The sequence below is a fragment of the Rousettus aegyptiacus genome, unplaced genomic scaffold, assembly GCF_014176215.1.
Source record: "Rousettus aegyptiacus isolate mRouAeg1 unplaced genomic scaffold, mRouAeg1.p scaffold_m13_p_2, whole genome shotgun sequence".
In the NCBI taxonomy this organism is placed as follows: domain Eukaryota; kingdom Metazoa; phylum Chordata; class Mammalia; order Chiroptera; family Pteropodidae; genus Rousettus; species Rousettus aegyptiacus.
In genome coordinates, this window is record NW_023416295.1 from 8,395,915 (window position 1) to 8,409,588 (window position 13,674).

The 13,674-nt window shown below is 42.6% G+C and overlaps 1 protein-coding gene across 7 annotated transcripts in view; it reads left to right on the forward strand.

The window, feature by feature from the left end:
• The window catches only part of COL4A4 (collagen type IV alpha 4 chain), a 115,675-nt gene that overhangs the window by 14,914 nt on the left and 87,087 nt on the right, over positions 1–13,674 (forward strand). For 3 of the 7 annotated variants that reach the window (XM_016118830.2, XM_016118829.2, XM_016118828.2), the window contains exons 2-4: positions 1,050–1,214; positions 4,119–4,161; positions 8,157–8,234. In XM_016118830.2, the coding sequence (XP_015974316.2) occupies positions 1,153–1,214; positions 4,119–4,161; positions 8,157–8,234 (183 nt within the window). In that variant the 5' untranslated portion in view covers positions 1,050–1,152. Of the gene's footprint in view, positions 1–851; positions 1,215–4,118; positions 4,162–8,156; positions 8,235–9,851; positions 10,120–13,674 lie in introns of those variants that run through there. The other 4 variants (XM_016118827.2, XR_004955766.1, XM_016118832.2 and 1 more) reach the window with 4 other exon arrangements.

The window sequence follows — 13,674 nt, forward strand, 5'->3', positions numbered from 1 at the left end:
GCAAAGCCAAAGTTTTTAAGATGAGACTTTTTAGTTCTTTGATCCAAAGAGATCTTTTATCAAAGTACAGAGTTCTTTGAGTCAAACTTGTTTCTTTATTGAGATAAAGTTCACAAAATACTATTCACCTTTTGACTCTTTTAATTATAATTCAGTGGTTTTCAGTACATTCATAATGTTGTGCAACCATCACCACTAATTCCAGAACATTCATCACCTCTAAAAGAAACCCTCTGCCTCCCAATTCTTCCCTCCTCCAACCTCTGACAATAACTAATCTATTTTCTGTCTGTATGAATTTGCTTACTTTGGATATTTCACCTGCATGAACTCATACCATATGTGACTTCTTAAGCATAATGTTTTCAAAGTTCATCCATTTCGTAGTGCACATCAGTACTTCGTTCTTTTCATGACTGATCCATTGTAAGGATATAGCACATTTTGCTTATCCAGTCATCAGTTGATGAATATTTGGGTTGTTTTTGTTTTGTTATGAATAATGTTGTTATGAATTTTCATCTACAAGTTTATGTGTATTGTCAGTTCTCTCAGTTATATACCTAGGAATGTTTTCACAACAGTTGTACCATTTTAAATTATATATATATATATTTCCTGTATATGTACAAGATGTGTATTTCTACACTACAGGGTTCCTTTCCTAGATTCAATAGTTAAAACAAAAAACACTTAAGTGACTTTTAACTCGGCTTTTAAGGGAAAGGATTAAATAGAAGAAAATTCCACTTAGCAAAATTAAGCAATAATTTTTTGCAAGTATTTTATATTTATAGACATAGGCATATCTTTTTATTTCTCAAAATATATTTATAACAAATAAAGAATTTGAGAATATTTTTACTTCTAGAATAAAAATGAAAATTTAATCAATTTAACCATCACGAAGGAAAGATTTTGTCAAAAAGCCATTGAAGTTCCCCTTTAGAAAATATTTTCATCTCTGACTATGAATAATGAAAGTAGTTTTTTCAACATTATAATCCGTACTGTGTTTTAAGAGATATGTTTATATTTAACATATACAGACTTTAAATCCAGGACATAGAACCTCACTTATTAATGGGAGTCATCTGGAAGGGAAGACTGGCAGTTTTTTTTCAAGTACGCGGACTGATTGTACAGTAAGCCATGCGTGTGAAGCTAGTGAGATGCTTCTTCAGGAGGACCAAGTCCCTGGCCACAAATCCCTGGTGAGTGTCTTCAGTACAGTCACTTGCTTTTATCCAACAATGTCTCCTCAATGTTGGTTCTATAGGGATGAATTATATTAATACTTCATGTGTCAAAAAGCCAATCATTCTAGAAATATATGCATCATGCCTGCCATTTTGTGATTCATTTTTATTATTAAACACCAGTCCTCTCTAGTGTCCTTGACTTTCACCTACGTAATCACCCAATGGGAAGTGCTCATCTAAAGGCTGGAAATTCTCGCTCTCTTACTAAGTTTGAATAGCAAAAACTTTCCCATATGTCTGGAATAGCAAGTCCCTATAACTAGTAGAGCCATAACGACACACTTAACAAGTGTGGTAGTCCATGAGACTCCCTCCAAAGATGTCCATGTCATAACCTCTGGACACCGTGATATGTTCTGTTACAAGGCAAGAGGGAATTATGGTTTCAGATGGAATTAAGATCGCTAAGCAGCTGGCTTTTCGAAGGGGAGACTGTCCTGGATTATCAGAGTGGTCCCAGTGTCCTTGGAAGCAAAAGAAGGAGGCAGGATGGTGAGCTTCAGAGAAGCGACGTGATGATGGACGTGGAGGTCGGAGGGATGCAGCGAGAGAGAGGAGGCTCCACCTGCCGTCGCTGGCTTTGAAGATGGAAGGGAGTGGCTGCCAAGGAATGCAGCCCTTGGAATCTGGCAAAGGCTGGAAAATGGATTCTCCTGGCGCCTCCGGAAGGATCACAGCGCTGCCAGCACCTTGATTTTTGCCAGTGAGACCTGTTTTGCCCTTGTGACTTTCAGGAGCACAGAGGGGAAATTTATGTTGTTTTAAGCCACTGAGTTTGCGGTGATGTGTTACAGCACCAGGAAGAGACGAATACGAGGTGGTTAGAAGCAACTCAAAAAGATGTTGGGAGTTAAGGCAGAGAAGTGTTAAACAGTGGAAAACATGAAAAGTTTTTAAGCTGATGAACATGTAACATGGGAAGTGAAGGACCAGAGGGTTGTGAGAAGGGAATTGCATTTATTTCAGAAATGCAGTCGAGTCTTATTTATTTAGCGTGGGCGTGGACGAAACTGCAAAGTAATCTTCATTTTGAATGGTTCTTCGAAGAAGGAAAAGAGAATTGTCTTGCTTTTCACTACGAGCGGCAGCAGGAGGAGGAAGCAGAGGGAAAGGAGAAGGAACGGTGACAGGATTCAGACCTGCCCCGAGCCGGGTCCCCTCCGTGTCATGCTACCTGTGACCTGTTGAGCATCTTATCAACATTTCGAAGTCAGTTTTCTCCTGTGTAAAATGTGTAAAAAACAAAAAAACTCAAAAAACCAGAACTGCTGTACAATGTAATAGATTCCCATTTACAGATGTCCAAAGCGATAAGGACCCAATTAACAAACAGTAGCCGTAAATACTTTAACTTCATTTAAAACAGTTTATTCTCAGTGTTAAAACCCCTTTCACTTTTTAAATTTAATTTTTTTTTCCCCTCTTATTTTAGTTAGTTCACTGAAATGCTAACCCGGCCTTTATTGGAATTTTCGTGAATTCCAGTAGAATTCTAATAGCGTAGGTCGGGAGGAGAGGAAGAACAGCGTCAAAGGCAGTGAGTGCGGGCCGGCCTCCGCCCTTTCCATCTCCGGTCTCCTAGTCAACGTCTACCCCAGGGGCATGATAGCTCCGTGAACCTCGATAGCGTGTGTCAGCGGCTCTGCACAAGAGCAAGGAGCAGGGGGTAGAGAAGGGAAGCTCACCTAGGACCGTGACGTTTCAGAGAGGAGATGACGACGCAGAATGAAGGCCAGAGCTGGCAGAGAAACGACAGCCCAGGCTGGGCCCCAGTTCTCCTCCCGCCCTTGGGGGTGATGTGCCCTGAAGCCCCGCCTACATCGTCCCTGTTTTAAGGGCGGATAAGGAAGCTCTTGGACACAGATGAGATCGAAGCAAACGTGCGTGGATGTTAGTGGTTATCTTCGTTCCGGATGCTGTGACCAATACCATGGACTGGGAGGTGTATGAGCAGCGAGCATCTCCCTCTTGCAGTTCTGGAGGGATCTGAGATAAGGGAACTAACATGGTTGGTTCTGGTGAAGGCCCTCTTCCCAGGTGCAGACTGCTGGCTGCTCGTTGGGTCTTCGCATGGCGGAAAGAGGGTGAGAGAGTTCTCTGGTCCCTTTTATTGAGGGCACTGATCCCATTCAGGAGGGCTCCACCCTCATGACCTAATCACCTCCCCAAAACTCCACCTCCTAATGCTATCACATTGAGAGGGGGGAGGATTTCAACGTATGCATTGGTGGGAGGGGGTGGTTCGTACAAATATTCAGTCTACACAGCGGTCTCTTTGGGTTGAATCTCTCCTCTGTTAAAATTTATTTATAATAACAATGTCATGCCAATTAGATTTTTGTCTCATTTATAAGACCCTGACCTACCTAACTCTTCCCTAACCGGCCCGTATTATTACCCTTGCCTTTCAAACCATCTCCCAGCCCAGTTAAGCTTTCTTCCAACCTCCCTGTTTCTAGTTGATTCCTTTTAATGATATCCAGGATACACTGGTCTTTACACTGTCCCCAAGCAAAGCTGTCTCTTTCCCTCTCTCCTCTAGTTTTCATTCCAAGAGTCATCTCCCTTCACTCATCTACCCATCCAGGTCTCCCCTTCAGTGCTCCCATGGTACTGAGCACAATGAGGACCCCATAAAGGACTGTGAATATTTTTTGACTGATTAATAAGGGGAAAGATAATAAAGACAGCCAGAGAGAGGGTAGCATTTATCTTGTCACTGATGACAATCAGCTGGTGACAGCAGCCCATTGGACATAAAAAGGAGCTTTCTGGAACTGATTCCTTTGTTCTTTTTCTTTTTAATTTGGTTTGCACAAAATGAACAGTTTAATCTGCATTTTTTCTTTTTTCTAGGTTGTTTATATTTATTCTCTTTTCTGCACAACATGTATATGGGGTAAGTACATTAATTAGCTCTGATTGCATGTTGAAATTCACATTATCGAATGCATTATTTCTGTTATAATTTTAAACAAGTCACTCTCCAGGATTCAGGTTTCTCATCTATAAAATGAGGGGTTGGACTAGATAAATTCAAATTTTACAGTCAAGACTACTTAACAAACTGCCTTCAATTGGTATTGGAGTTTTCTTTCTTTTATAACCCTTTCTTAAAAAACCTTTTTAGGAGACAGTAAATACCTGGGCCATTTCAGGATTGTATCAAGAAGTATAAGAAGAAATTTGAACATTTTAACTTTGGAGAAAGATAAGCCTAGGGCATTCTTTAATAACATCTCTTTCTTTTGTTTCTCACTGAAGACTCAAACCCAACCTCAGAGGCTTCTGGGAAATTCTATGGGCTGCCTCTACTGAACACATCACTGTCCATCCTCTCCAGCTTGGATCCACCCAATCCAATTTCTGTGATGCAAGTTATCTTGGGTCTTTTCAAAATAAATCAAATAGAAACTTGCCTTCTATTCTCCTTTTCCTACCAGTCAGGAGCAAAAAGCAATTGTGTCTAGGAATGAAAAGCCTTTTGTTGTTGGCTCTGACGATGATTGATTTCTGAACCTACCCAAGACTCAATTTTCTCCTTAGTGAAGTAGGGATGGTAAGACTTGCCCAACTTAGTTCACGGGCATTTGAGAGCATCATCTGAAATAATAAATGGAAATACACAGGAATGCATGTGTATGGCTTTTTCTATTTTTCTTACTGGATTATCCTAAGTTTATTTTTGTATTATTTTCTTTCTTTTAGGAAAGTCTACAGAGTCTCCGATTTCCCTTCCTTTGTTTCTTATGTTCCATATAAGTGAATCTAATTCCTGAACCAAAGATTGTTCTGGCCTGGCCCACCTACCAGCTTGTGGTGTGCAGAGATATCAGTGAATTCACACAGAGAGAGGCTATGTTATAGTTGGTTTTTAGAGATAGAAATGTAGGTTTATGCAGTATCTATGGAAAGCACTTTGACATTATCCTTCAGGATTTCAAGTGCATATACCTGCTGACATAGGAATTTCTCATTTTGGAATATGTAATACATATTTATACTAATTTATGCATAATGATAAATGTATAATAATACTAGTTTTGGGCTCATGTTTAGTAACAAAAGGAAGGAGATAGCTAAATGTCTGTCAGTAATGACTGATTAAAGGAGTTACAGTACTTCGTCTGTTGATCATCATATGTATTACTTCAGAACAATTTTTGCAGACTCCTGATTAAGTGAAAACAGCAAAGTGCATGGAAATACACCATTTGGGCAAAAATAAAACAAGACTAAAATCACCAAAAACGTGTGTGTGAGAGTATGCATGTGTCCACGCCCACTTGATCGTGTAAATATGTTCATAAATACCCTGACACAGACTTGAAGAGACTAATTAATTACCTCTAGATGAGGGAATGGGGGACCCAGGTTGGGAGAGAAAATATCTTTTCCCATTACACTCTTTTTCACTATTTGCATTTTTTATTACGTGCTTATGTTATTTCTTTTTCGAAAAGAAAATAGATGTAGGATAGACTATTAATCTAGAAAAGAACATGTTTTCTTGAACTTTCTATGCCATACATATTTGTTTAAAAATATGAGATAAAACAGATAGTGACTTTTCCTTTTTTTCTCTTTGAAAAAGTGACATTGTTTTTTGAGACTGCCACTGTACTCCCACTGAAAACGGTTTATGCTTTGCATGTTGGCTGTCTGAGATGTGTCCTTAGCCTCATTTTGTTAGGTTTCTACATGTTTTCAAGGTGCAGCTTCTTCCTCTATAAGTGCCTCCCCCTTTTAAAGTGATGTTTATTGAGATATGTCTAACGTAGGAGAACTTTGTAGAGACTAAAAATCATCTCTTGCTTTTCTCTTTCATTGGTCCAAGTCAAAGCTTTATATACAACTATTTCTGTGTATTAGAATCTGCTAATCTGTTTTAAACTGAGTCTTCTCTGAAATGTAATTTTGCTACAAATATCTCAGTGATGCTTGGCACAATTCAGTAAAAAAAAAAACAAAAAAAAAACAATAAAAAAACAAACTTGCCTTTATTTTCCAGCCATCTAATCAACTGACCTTTTTTTCCCCTGGTGGTTTTGATATTTCAGTGAACACGTAGTAATGAACCCAACCTTAAATGAACCCGACTGTTCAGACTAGTTATTTTAAGTGCTTTCATGCTGTCCTGACCTGAACGCAGGCATTTATTTATTTATTTATTTATTTATTTATTTATTTATTTATTGAAACTTACCAGGGAACTTAATAATTCTGCATCATAGGAAACAATGTTACTCAGAATTCAAGAGGCATATATTTCTGAAACTTCAAATCCATTTTTAAACTTAAATTACCTAATCGCTTGGCTCTTGTCAAGGTTCAAATTCTTATGTGCTTTTAATGACCGATAAGAATCTTGTTTATAAAGATACTTTTTTTTTTATTAATGCTTAATGTAAAGATATTTTCTTTTATCGATGGTTTCTGAACATATTTTTTTTCCAGAAAAAAAGATGTCTAAATTGCGCAATTGAAAAGAAAAAGAAAAAGACATACTGGATAGACAACTTTTACTCTCATAACATATATATGTATATGTGTGTATATTCATATGTACACATATATATTCATATTATTTACATACATACCTGTGCACATACATAAGTATGAATATATACATCTATATCTATCTGATAACTGTAAATATTAGTTTAACTGTCTTATGTTCCTCCTTTATACATTTGTCTAAAGGCTTAAGTTTATAGCTTTGGATTTAAAAAGTCCCATTAATTATAGAAATGTGTGGTTAATATATTACACGCTGTGGTGAGGGCTGGACCAGGCAAGATCACGAACTAGGCAGAGTTTGTCCTTGATGCCTGGCTAACATTTCTGACCATGCCCTCGGCTCCTAGCACCTGGAGCTGCTGTCAGCCCCACTCCTGCCCCTACCGCAGCCCGAGGCTGCGCGTGAATGAACCGCTCAGAGCCCATTTCAGCGCAGGGCGTCGCGGATGCTGTTTGTCATCAAGGGATCTGCTTATGGAAAGTTACTCTGGGAATGTACTTTTGTCTTAAGGTGACTGATTGATGACTCCGGATAGAGATAATGAGGAGGATTTAAGAAGGAGAGACTAATTTTCCCCAAAGGGCACGTGCGTGTGTGTTTAGAGGAAGCATTACAGTTAAGAAAATCCATGATTGTTGAGTAACTGTAAAGAGTATTGAAGAAAAGTTAGTTAAAAGTAGGGAAAGGGACCAAATTATTCACATTTGGGGGTTTCTATTTGAGAGACACATTAAAAGAACCATCTCGGAGCATCAGCAAATTGTAGGAAGAACAATTCTAACCCAAAGCTCAAGGCTGTGATGGGAACGTTGACCCGGAGGGACTGAGGAAGGGACTTGCTTTACCTGGTCTTAGAGGTAAAGCAAGAAGGTCTCCGCCCACCTCCAATAAAGGGGCAAATTTACGATTTAAATTAGACACCACTGTGCGATTATGGCTTTCCTATCTATGTAGTTTGCACTCTGAGATTGTTCACAACTTAGTAAATGAATCTGGTCAGAAAGAAATGGTGGAAGAGTTTGGTTAAAGCAAAGTAGCTTCAAGAGAAGCCTTTAAAAGAAAACCCTAGCTCACATAATCCATCCTAGCTCATATAAACTCTTGCTCACAAATCATCAACCCTCTTTATTTTCAAGCCACGACGTAAAGTCTTTGCCTTTGTCTATACACACACACACACACACACACACACACACGTACGTGTGTGTGTGTGTGTATCTGTATTAGTATCCTTGTCTCAGATTCAAAGGTGAAAGTATGGTGTGGAATTCTCATGAGATAGGTAAACCAAGACTGCTTTTTAGCGATGTGTTAATCATTTATCCCGCTGAGGGATGAGTACGGTATACTGAATCAGATGCTTCACTTTCCAGAGTGGGAAGAAGTTCATTGGCCTTTGCGGAGGAAGAGATTGCTCTGTTTGCCAGTGCTTTCCTGAAAAGGGGTCTCGGGTAAGTGACTGGAAAGTCGCCCTGGATATTGGAGGGAGGGGAGTTGGGGAGCTTCAGTTGAGAGAGACAAGTTCTAGAGATCGGCTGTATGACATCCCGCTGATAGTCGGCAGCAATGTATTGTCGCCTTAAAAATTTGTTGAGAGGGTTAATTAGCCTCATGTAACGTGTTCTTACCATGAGAAAAAATTTTAAAAATCAACATGGACAGATACTGAATTTTGAGCCATCGTGCTTATTTAGCATTAAGTGGTCCCAGATTCTTAACATGTTCTGAGAGTTGGCAATGTTTATATCTTTTGTAATCAAAATTCTATACATTCCGATACGCAATCCCAATTATATCGGACTATGTGTCAGGCTTAGAAGACAGTCCGGGAAGCAGCAATTCACTCAGTGTTTTATACAACACTTGTCTTGAGAATCGCCTTATGTAGAAAGGGTCCCAGGGTTAAGTGACACATACTGGGCTGCCATCTTGACATTCATATTGCATATCGGCATTTTAAAGGCTCTGAGAAGTACTGCAGTCGGGGTGGGAGGGCGGGGAAGAGGCCTGTTTAACTTTGTTTAAAGTATTGTTTCCAGACATTAGACCACAAGCATCTTTTTTTTGGATAACACCCATTTAAATCCTGTGGAATAGTTCTATAATTGAAGCGATAGGTGCATTCTTGTGTGCTTCGGATGTTGCAAGACATTTATGTACCTTAGAAAGTGATCCCCCTGGGAAATCTAGTACCCACCTGCCACCCTACATAGTTATTATGATATTATTCACTGTATCCTTGTGACTATGTTTATAACTGATAATTCATACTCATGATATAGTTTAAAAACAAATGACACAAATCAGGAAGTCCTGGGGATGTGGTGTACAGCGTGGTGTCTATAGTAAATATCACGCTACATTTGAAAGTTGCTAACAGACTAGATCTTAAAACTTCTCATCACAAGAAAAAGATTGGTAGCTATGTGTGGTGATGGATGTCAGCTGGATTTATCGCGGTGATCCTTTTGCAATGTATACATGTATCGAATCGTGTTGTAGAACTGAAAGTAATATTATATGTCAATTATATCTCAATAATTTTACTTAAAAGCAGGGATACTAAAAACTAGTAATCTAAGAACTCTTTTCGCCTTTTCTTTGTAAATATCCACATCATTTAGGGAATTAAAAAGCCCGGCTTTTGCGCGAGGTTGTTAATATAAACATGTTAAGACTGTATAAGTAAAAAATAAAAGTCAGTGCATATAAAATTTAAGACCTGTTGAGGTTGACACCCAAGAAAAAGGGGTTGATCACCTGAGAGGCAGGAAGGGAGTGGGCGCCCACTGAATAGGGAGACTCGCTCGGATACGGCCAGCGTGCTGCGGTCCTCAGACTTAACTGAGGCTGAGAATCGTTTTAGCGGGGACATTCGGAGATATTTTGTGGTTGTCACACCTGGGCGGAGGAGGGTGCTACTGGTTCTAGTGGGTGGCGGCCGGGGATGCTGCTCAGGATCCCACAATGTGTAGGACAGCCCCCACAGCAAAGACTTGTCCGAGGTCCCAAACCTACAACAGCTCCATGAGGCCACTATGATTGTTCTTTCCATCTATCAATACCAGGTGCCAAATATCCAAGCGTTTTAAATAACCGGCTGGTATGTGGAAGAAACAGGAAGTCCGCTCGGGTATCTGGCTTCCATCCCGGCCTTCGCCCCAGGACCAAAGGGAAGATGATACGCTAAGTTCAAAGGCCAGTTTTAGTCATAACGTTGTGAACTTAGGCGGGCACTTCAATCAAGGCTCAGTTTCCTCATATTTACACCATCGATCCCTTCTCGTCTGTTTCCTCGGGCTGCTCAGCAATCACGAGCCATCGCAGGCGTAGAGGGTGTGTTTCGTGTTCCCTGCACAGTCTCCAGCCCGTGGGCGAGGAGGACCACGGGAGGGGCTGCACTCTGCTGTCTGCGGCCCTGCTTCTGGGTGGTCAGGGAGAGCAGTGTGTGGAGCGCCCGTCGACCTCTGCCCTCCCCAAGACAGATGGGTCCCCCGTGAAGGCCGCGAGTGGCCGCTGCCAGTGACATTTTCCAGCTGGGAATTTGGGAGTGTGGAATTTATGCGTAGCTGGGAGGTGGTTTGGGAGGCGAGCGCTCCAAGTCCTCGGCAGCCAGCCGACTCCCATGCCATCTCTTGAGCTACTGTGACAGCTCGAGGTGGACTATAAAAATAAGAAAACACCGAATTCCAGAGGGCCGAGCGTCCGCCGGAGGTGGCACAGCCCACGGGTGGCATCGGCAGGCGTTCTTAAGAAAGAAATCATTATGTACTCTCTTATGGCCCAATGCCTGAGTGAGCGAGTAGTACGTTTAGGCTCCAGATCAAAACTGCTGTGTCTCAGCAGTTGTTGGGGAGCCAGGCCGCCCGCCCCACCCCATGGAATGACCGAGGTGAGGGTTTCAGCTGGATTTCGAAGCTGGTTGTGTCTCAGGCCGGAGCCAAGGGCAGCTCCTTCGAAGCCGGCAGAATGCGGTTCAGCCGCTGGACGCCACAGCCCAGCCGCGGCACGTGCCTCATCCGTGATCACTGTCGCTTCCCCTTCGACCCTCCCCGGTGGCGCCAGCGGGGCCCCTCACTCTCCCTTGGACATAATCTGGACATTCCCACCTCTCTGCCCTTGTCTGGGGTGCCTTCCCACTTCCGGCCAGCCTCCATCTTTCTTGTCCTCCCCAGAGACGCTCTGTGGAGACGCCGCCCCGCGACGAGGCGTCCTGCTGGTCCCAGCCAGTGCTGACGTCCCCTGGCGGGACCCTTTCCTCCTTCCGTGGTGCTTCTCGTACTCAGGTCCACAGCTCTGCTTCTGAGCGTGGACTTGCCTGACCCTCTCGATTAGATCGGAAACACATGCTTCGTGAAAGTGGCCACGTGGACCTGTGTGACACGTCGACGTGACTTCCTGGTCTACAGTGGACACCGTAGAAATATAAGATGCCTGCTCTTAGTTCTCCCCTTTGGTACTTCTTCGAGACGATCACAGTAAATGGGCACCTACTAGCTAGTTACTGTACGTAAATCAATATATTAAAATTCAGACTCCAGCCCAGACAGGGTTTGGAAGCCTGAGCTGGTGGCCGGGCGGTACAAAGCATGCACATGGGGGGGGGGAGCAGAATCATAGGGTGCCACTCCCTGAGTGTCCCCCTGCCCCCACGCACGGCGTGCGAACCTGTCATGAAATGGGCCATCTCACATAGTTCGGATTCCCTCGTGCTTTTCAGGCAGGGCCCGTAATAAGCACTTGGAGCAGCAGCAACAGACGTGAACGTTGCTGTACTTGGATGTTCTAAGGGTTTGGCGGCATCCTGGAAAGAACTCGAGTCTTAGGGCAGGAGATTGGGGCTTCTCCCTTTGGTCTCTTTTGGGCTCAGAGTCCTCACCTGAGGAATAGGGGTTTGTACTAGTGAGCTGGGCCTGTCCCTCCCAGCCCTAACAGCCTGTGGTTCTGTGATGAGGAGGTGTAGCTTTTCCTCTATGACAGCTGCGTACGTGGCATCCCCAACTATTTTGTGGCTAATCCACCACATTTCCCCAAACCTCATTATAGTCCCTCTTTAAGGACATGATGAGGTTGCGTTGGGCAGAATTTTAAATTATTCGTTATCAGTTTCAAGGGAGAAAACTTCCCTGGTTTTGATGGCTGTCTCCTTGTGGGCAAAATTACTTGTCTTTGTAGACTATGACAGGATCTTTCAGTAAGTTCTGCTTTAGTAACTAGCATGATAATAAAGACACTTTCTTTAGTTTTCTTCTGGAATAAAATATATCCGTGTCGTTTTCCACTCAAGGACGTAGAGCAACAGTAAAATAACATAACTTTATAACTTAGTGATTTTATATATAAGGTCAAATGGCTTAAGACCTGTCAGGTTTTTTTTTTTTTTAACTAACCTCACACATTTGCAAACCAGTCTTTCCTCTGGAAATTTTAAATCACTAAAACATATATTTTTCTTGTAATCTTATTCATTTGTTTCTTACACTTCTTAAGAGTCTGCATTCCGTGATAAAAAGGAAATTTACTCGGGAAATTTTAATTATTGTTAACTTTTTTCATATTAAATTATTTGCGCACGAAGCTCTACAACAGTCTCTCCATCACTCGCACTGCTGTGTTGTGATACACTCCATAACTGTGGCCTGATAAATGGCTTGGAGCAATGATTTTCATGTCCCAAAGTTCATATAAGTCAATTATGTCGTATTTTGATATAAGCAAGTTCCAACCGAGAAGCCGGCCAGTTCCGTCCGTCACCAACCCTTTAGCTTTCTGATTCTGCTTTCTCCTTTTTCTTGCTATCTTTTTCCTCAGAGAACGAGCTCTGAAGCTCACGCTGTCTCTGCTGGAGAATTCTCTGATAAATGACACTCTGTCTGAGGGGACAGACCAGGTGCCTTCAGGTGGCAGTAGCTCACCTGAGTAATGGGGCCCCAGGATGTGACACTTGGCTCTGAGGACCACAGGGAATTGGACAGAGCATTTGTCATGTAAAGGCATCAGAATTTGGAATTTTTTTCTTTTTTTTTTTTTAAACACACAGTGCCTACCAATTAAACAAATTTCCCCGTAGAATGCAGCCCAGCAGGTTCAGGTGGTCACCTTGGCCTGGCTTGTTGTCGTGTTCCCCGTCAGGAGTATTAACCTTGATTTTCGAAGAATGAAAAACTTGCGAAAGTTAAAAGAATGACTCTTCGGTGGTAGGATTTCTGATGTAGGTGCCCGAGAAGTGTTTCTGAACAGGGCGTGGCGGTCCAGGAGGCAGAGGGAGGAGACATGCCTCTCATTTGACACCGTCTGGCTCATTACTCATCACAGTGGGAGCAGGAGTGGTCGTCACTGGCATCTTCACAGAAAAATGGCTAAAAGCTACTAACGCAGCTCTCGGTGTGCTGATGCATTTCTCTCTTTAAACCTAGCGTTTGCGCTTGAGAAAGAAGGAGAGAAAACAAGATCGATTATGTTTGCCTCCTCTGCTGCAGAACGTATCATTTTCCAAGCAGGCCAGGTGCACAAAACCTCACCTGGGAATCCTAGCCGCAGTGTGGGCCTGAAGGTGGATTTGAGAGTGTTTGGCCGTCAGTCACCTCATTAAGTTGCCCGTGATTCGCCTTTGGTCTCACGTGGAGTTCAACTCCATAGCAACGACTACTGAGCTCTGCGACCCGGCGTGAACCCAGGCCTGGCCCGTGCGGAGCTCAGCAAGTGTGGGACCACGCTGAACGCGGGAGGATCAAGGTCGTCACTGGAGTGGAGGCGACCTTGTCATTGGTGAGAGACGAGGGCTAACAACACAGGTCCACCCCTCGGTGGGGTGCGTTCCCTCCGCTGTGACTCTGAGAGCACTCTATAGTGCAAGGGGACACCTGCCCACGTGAGTTAAAATGCTGAGTC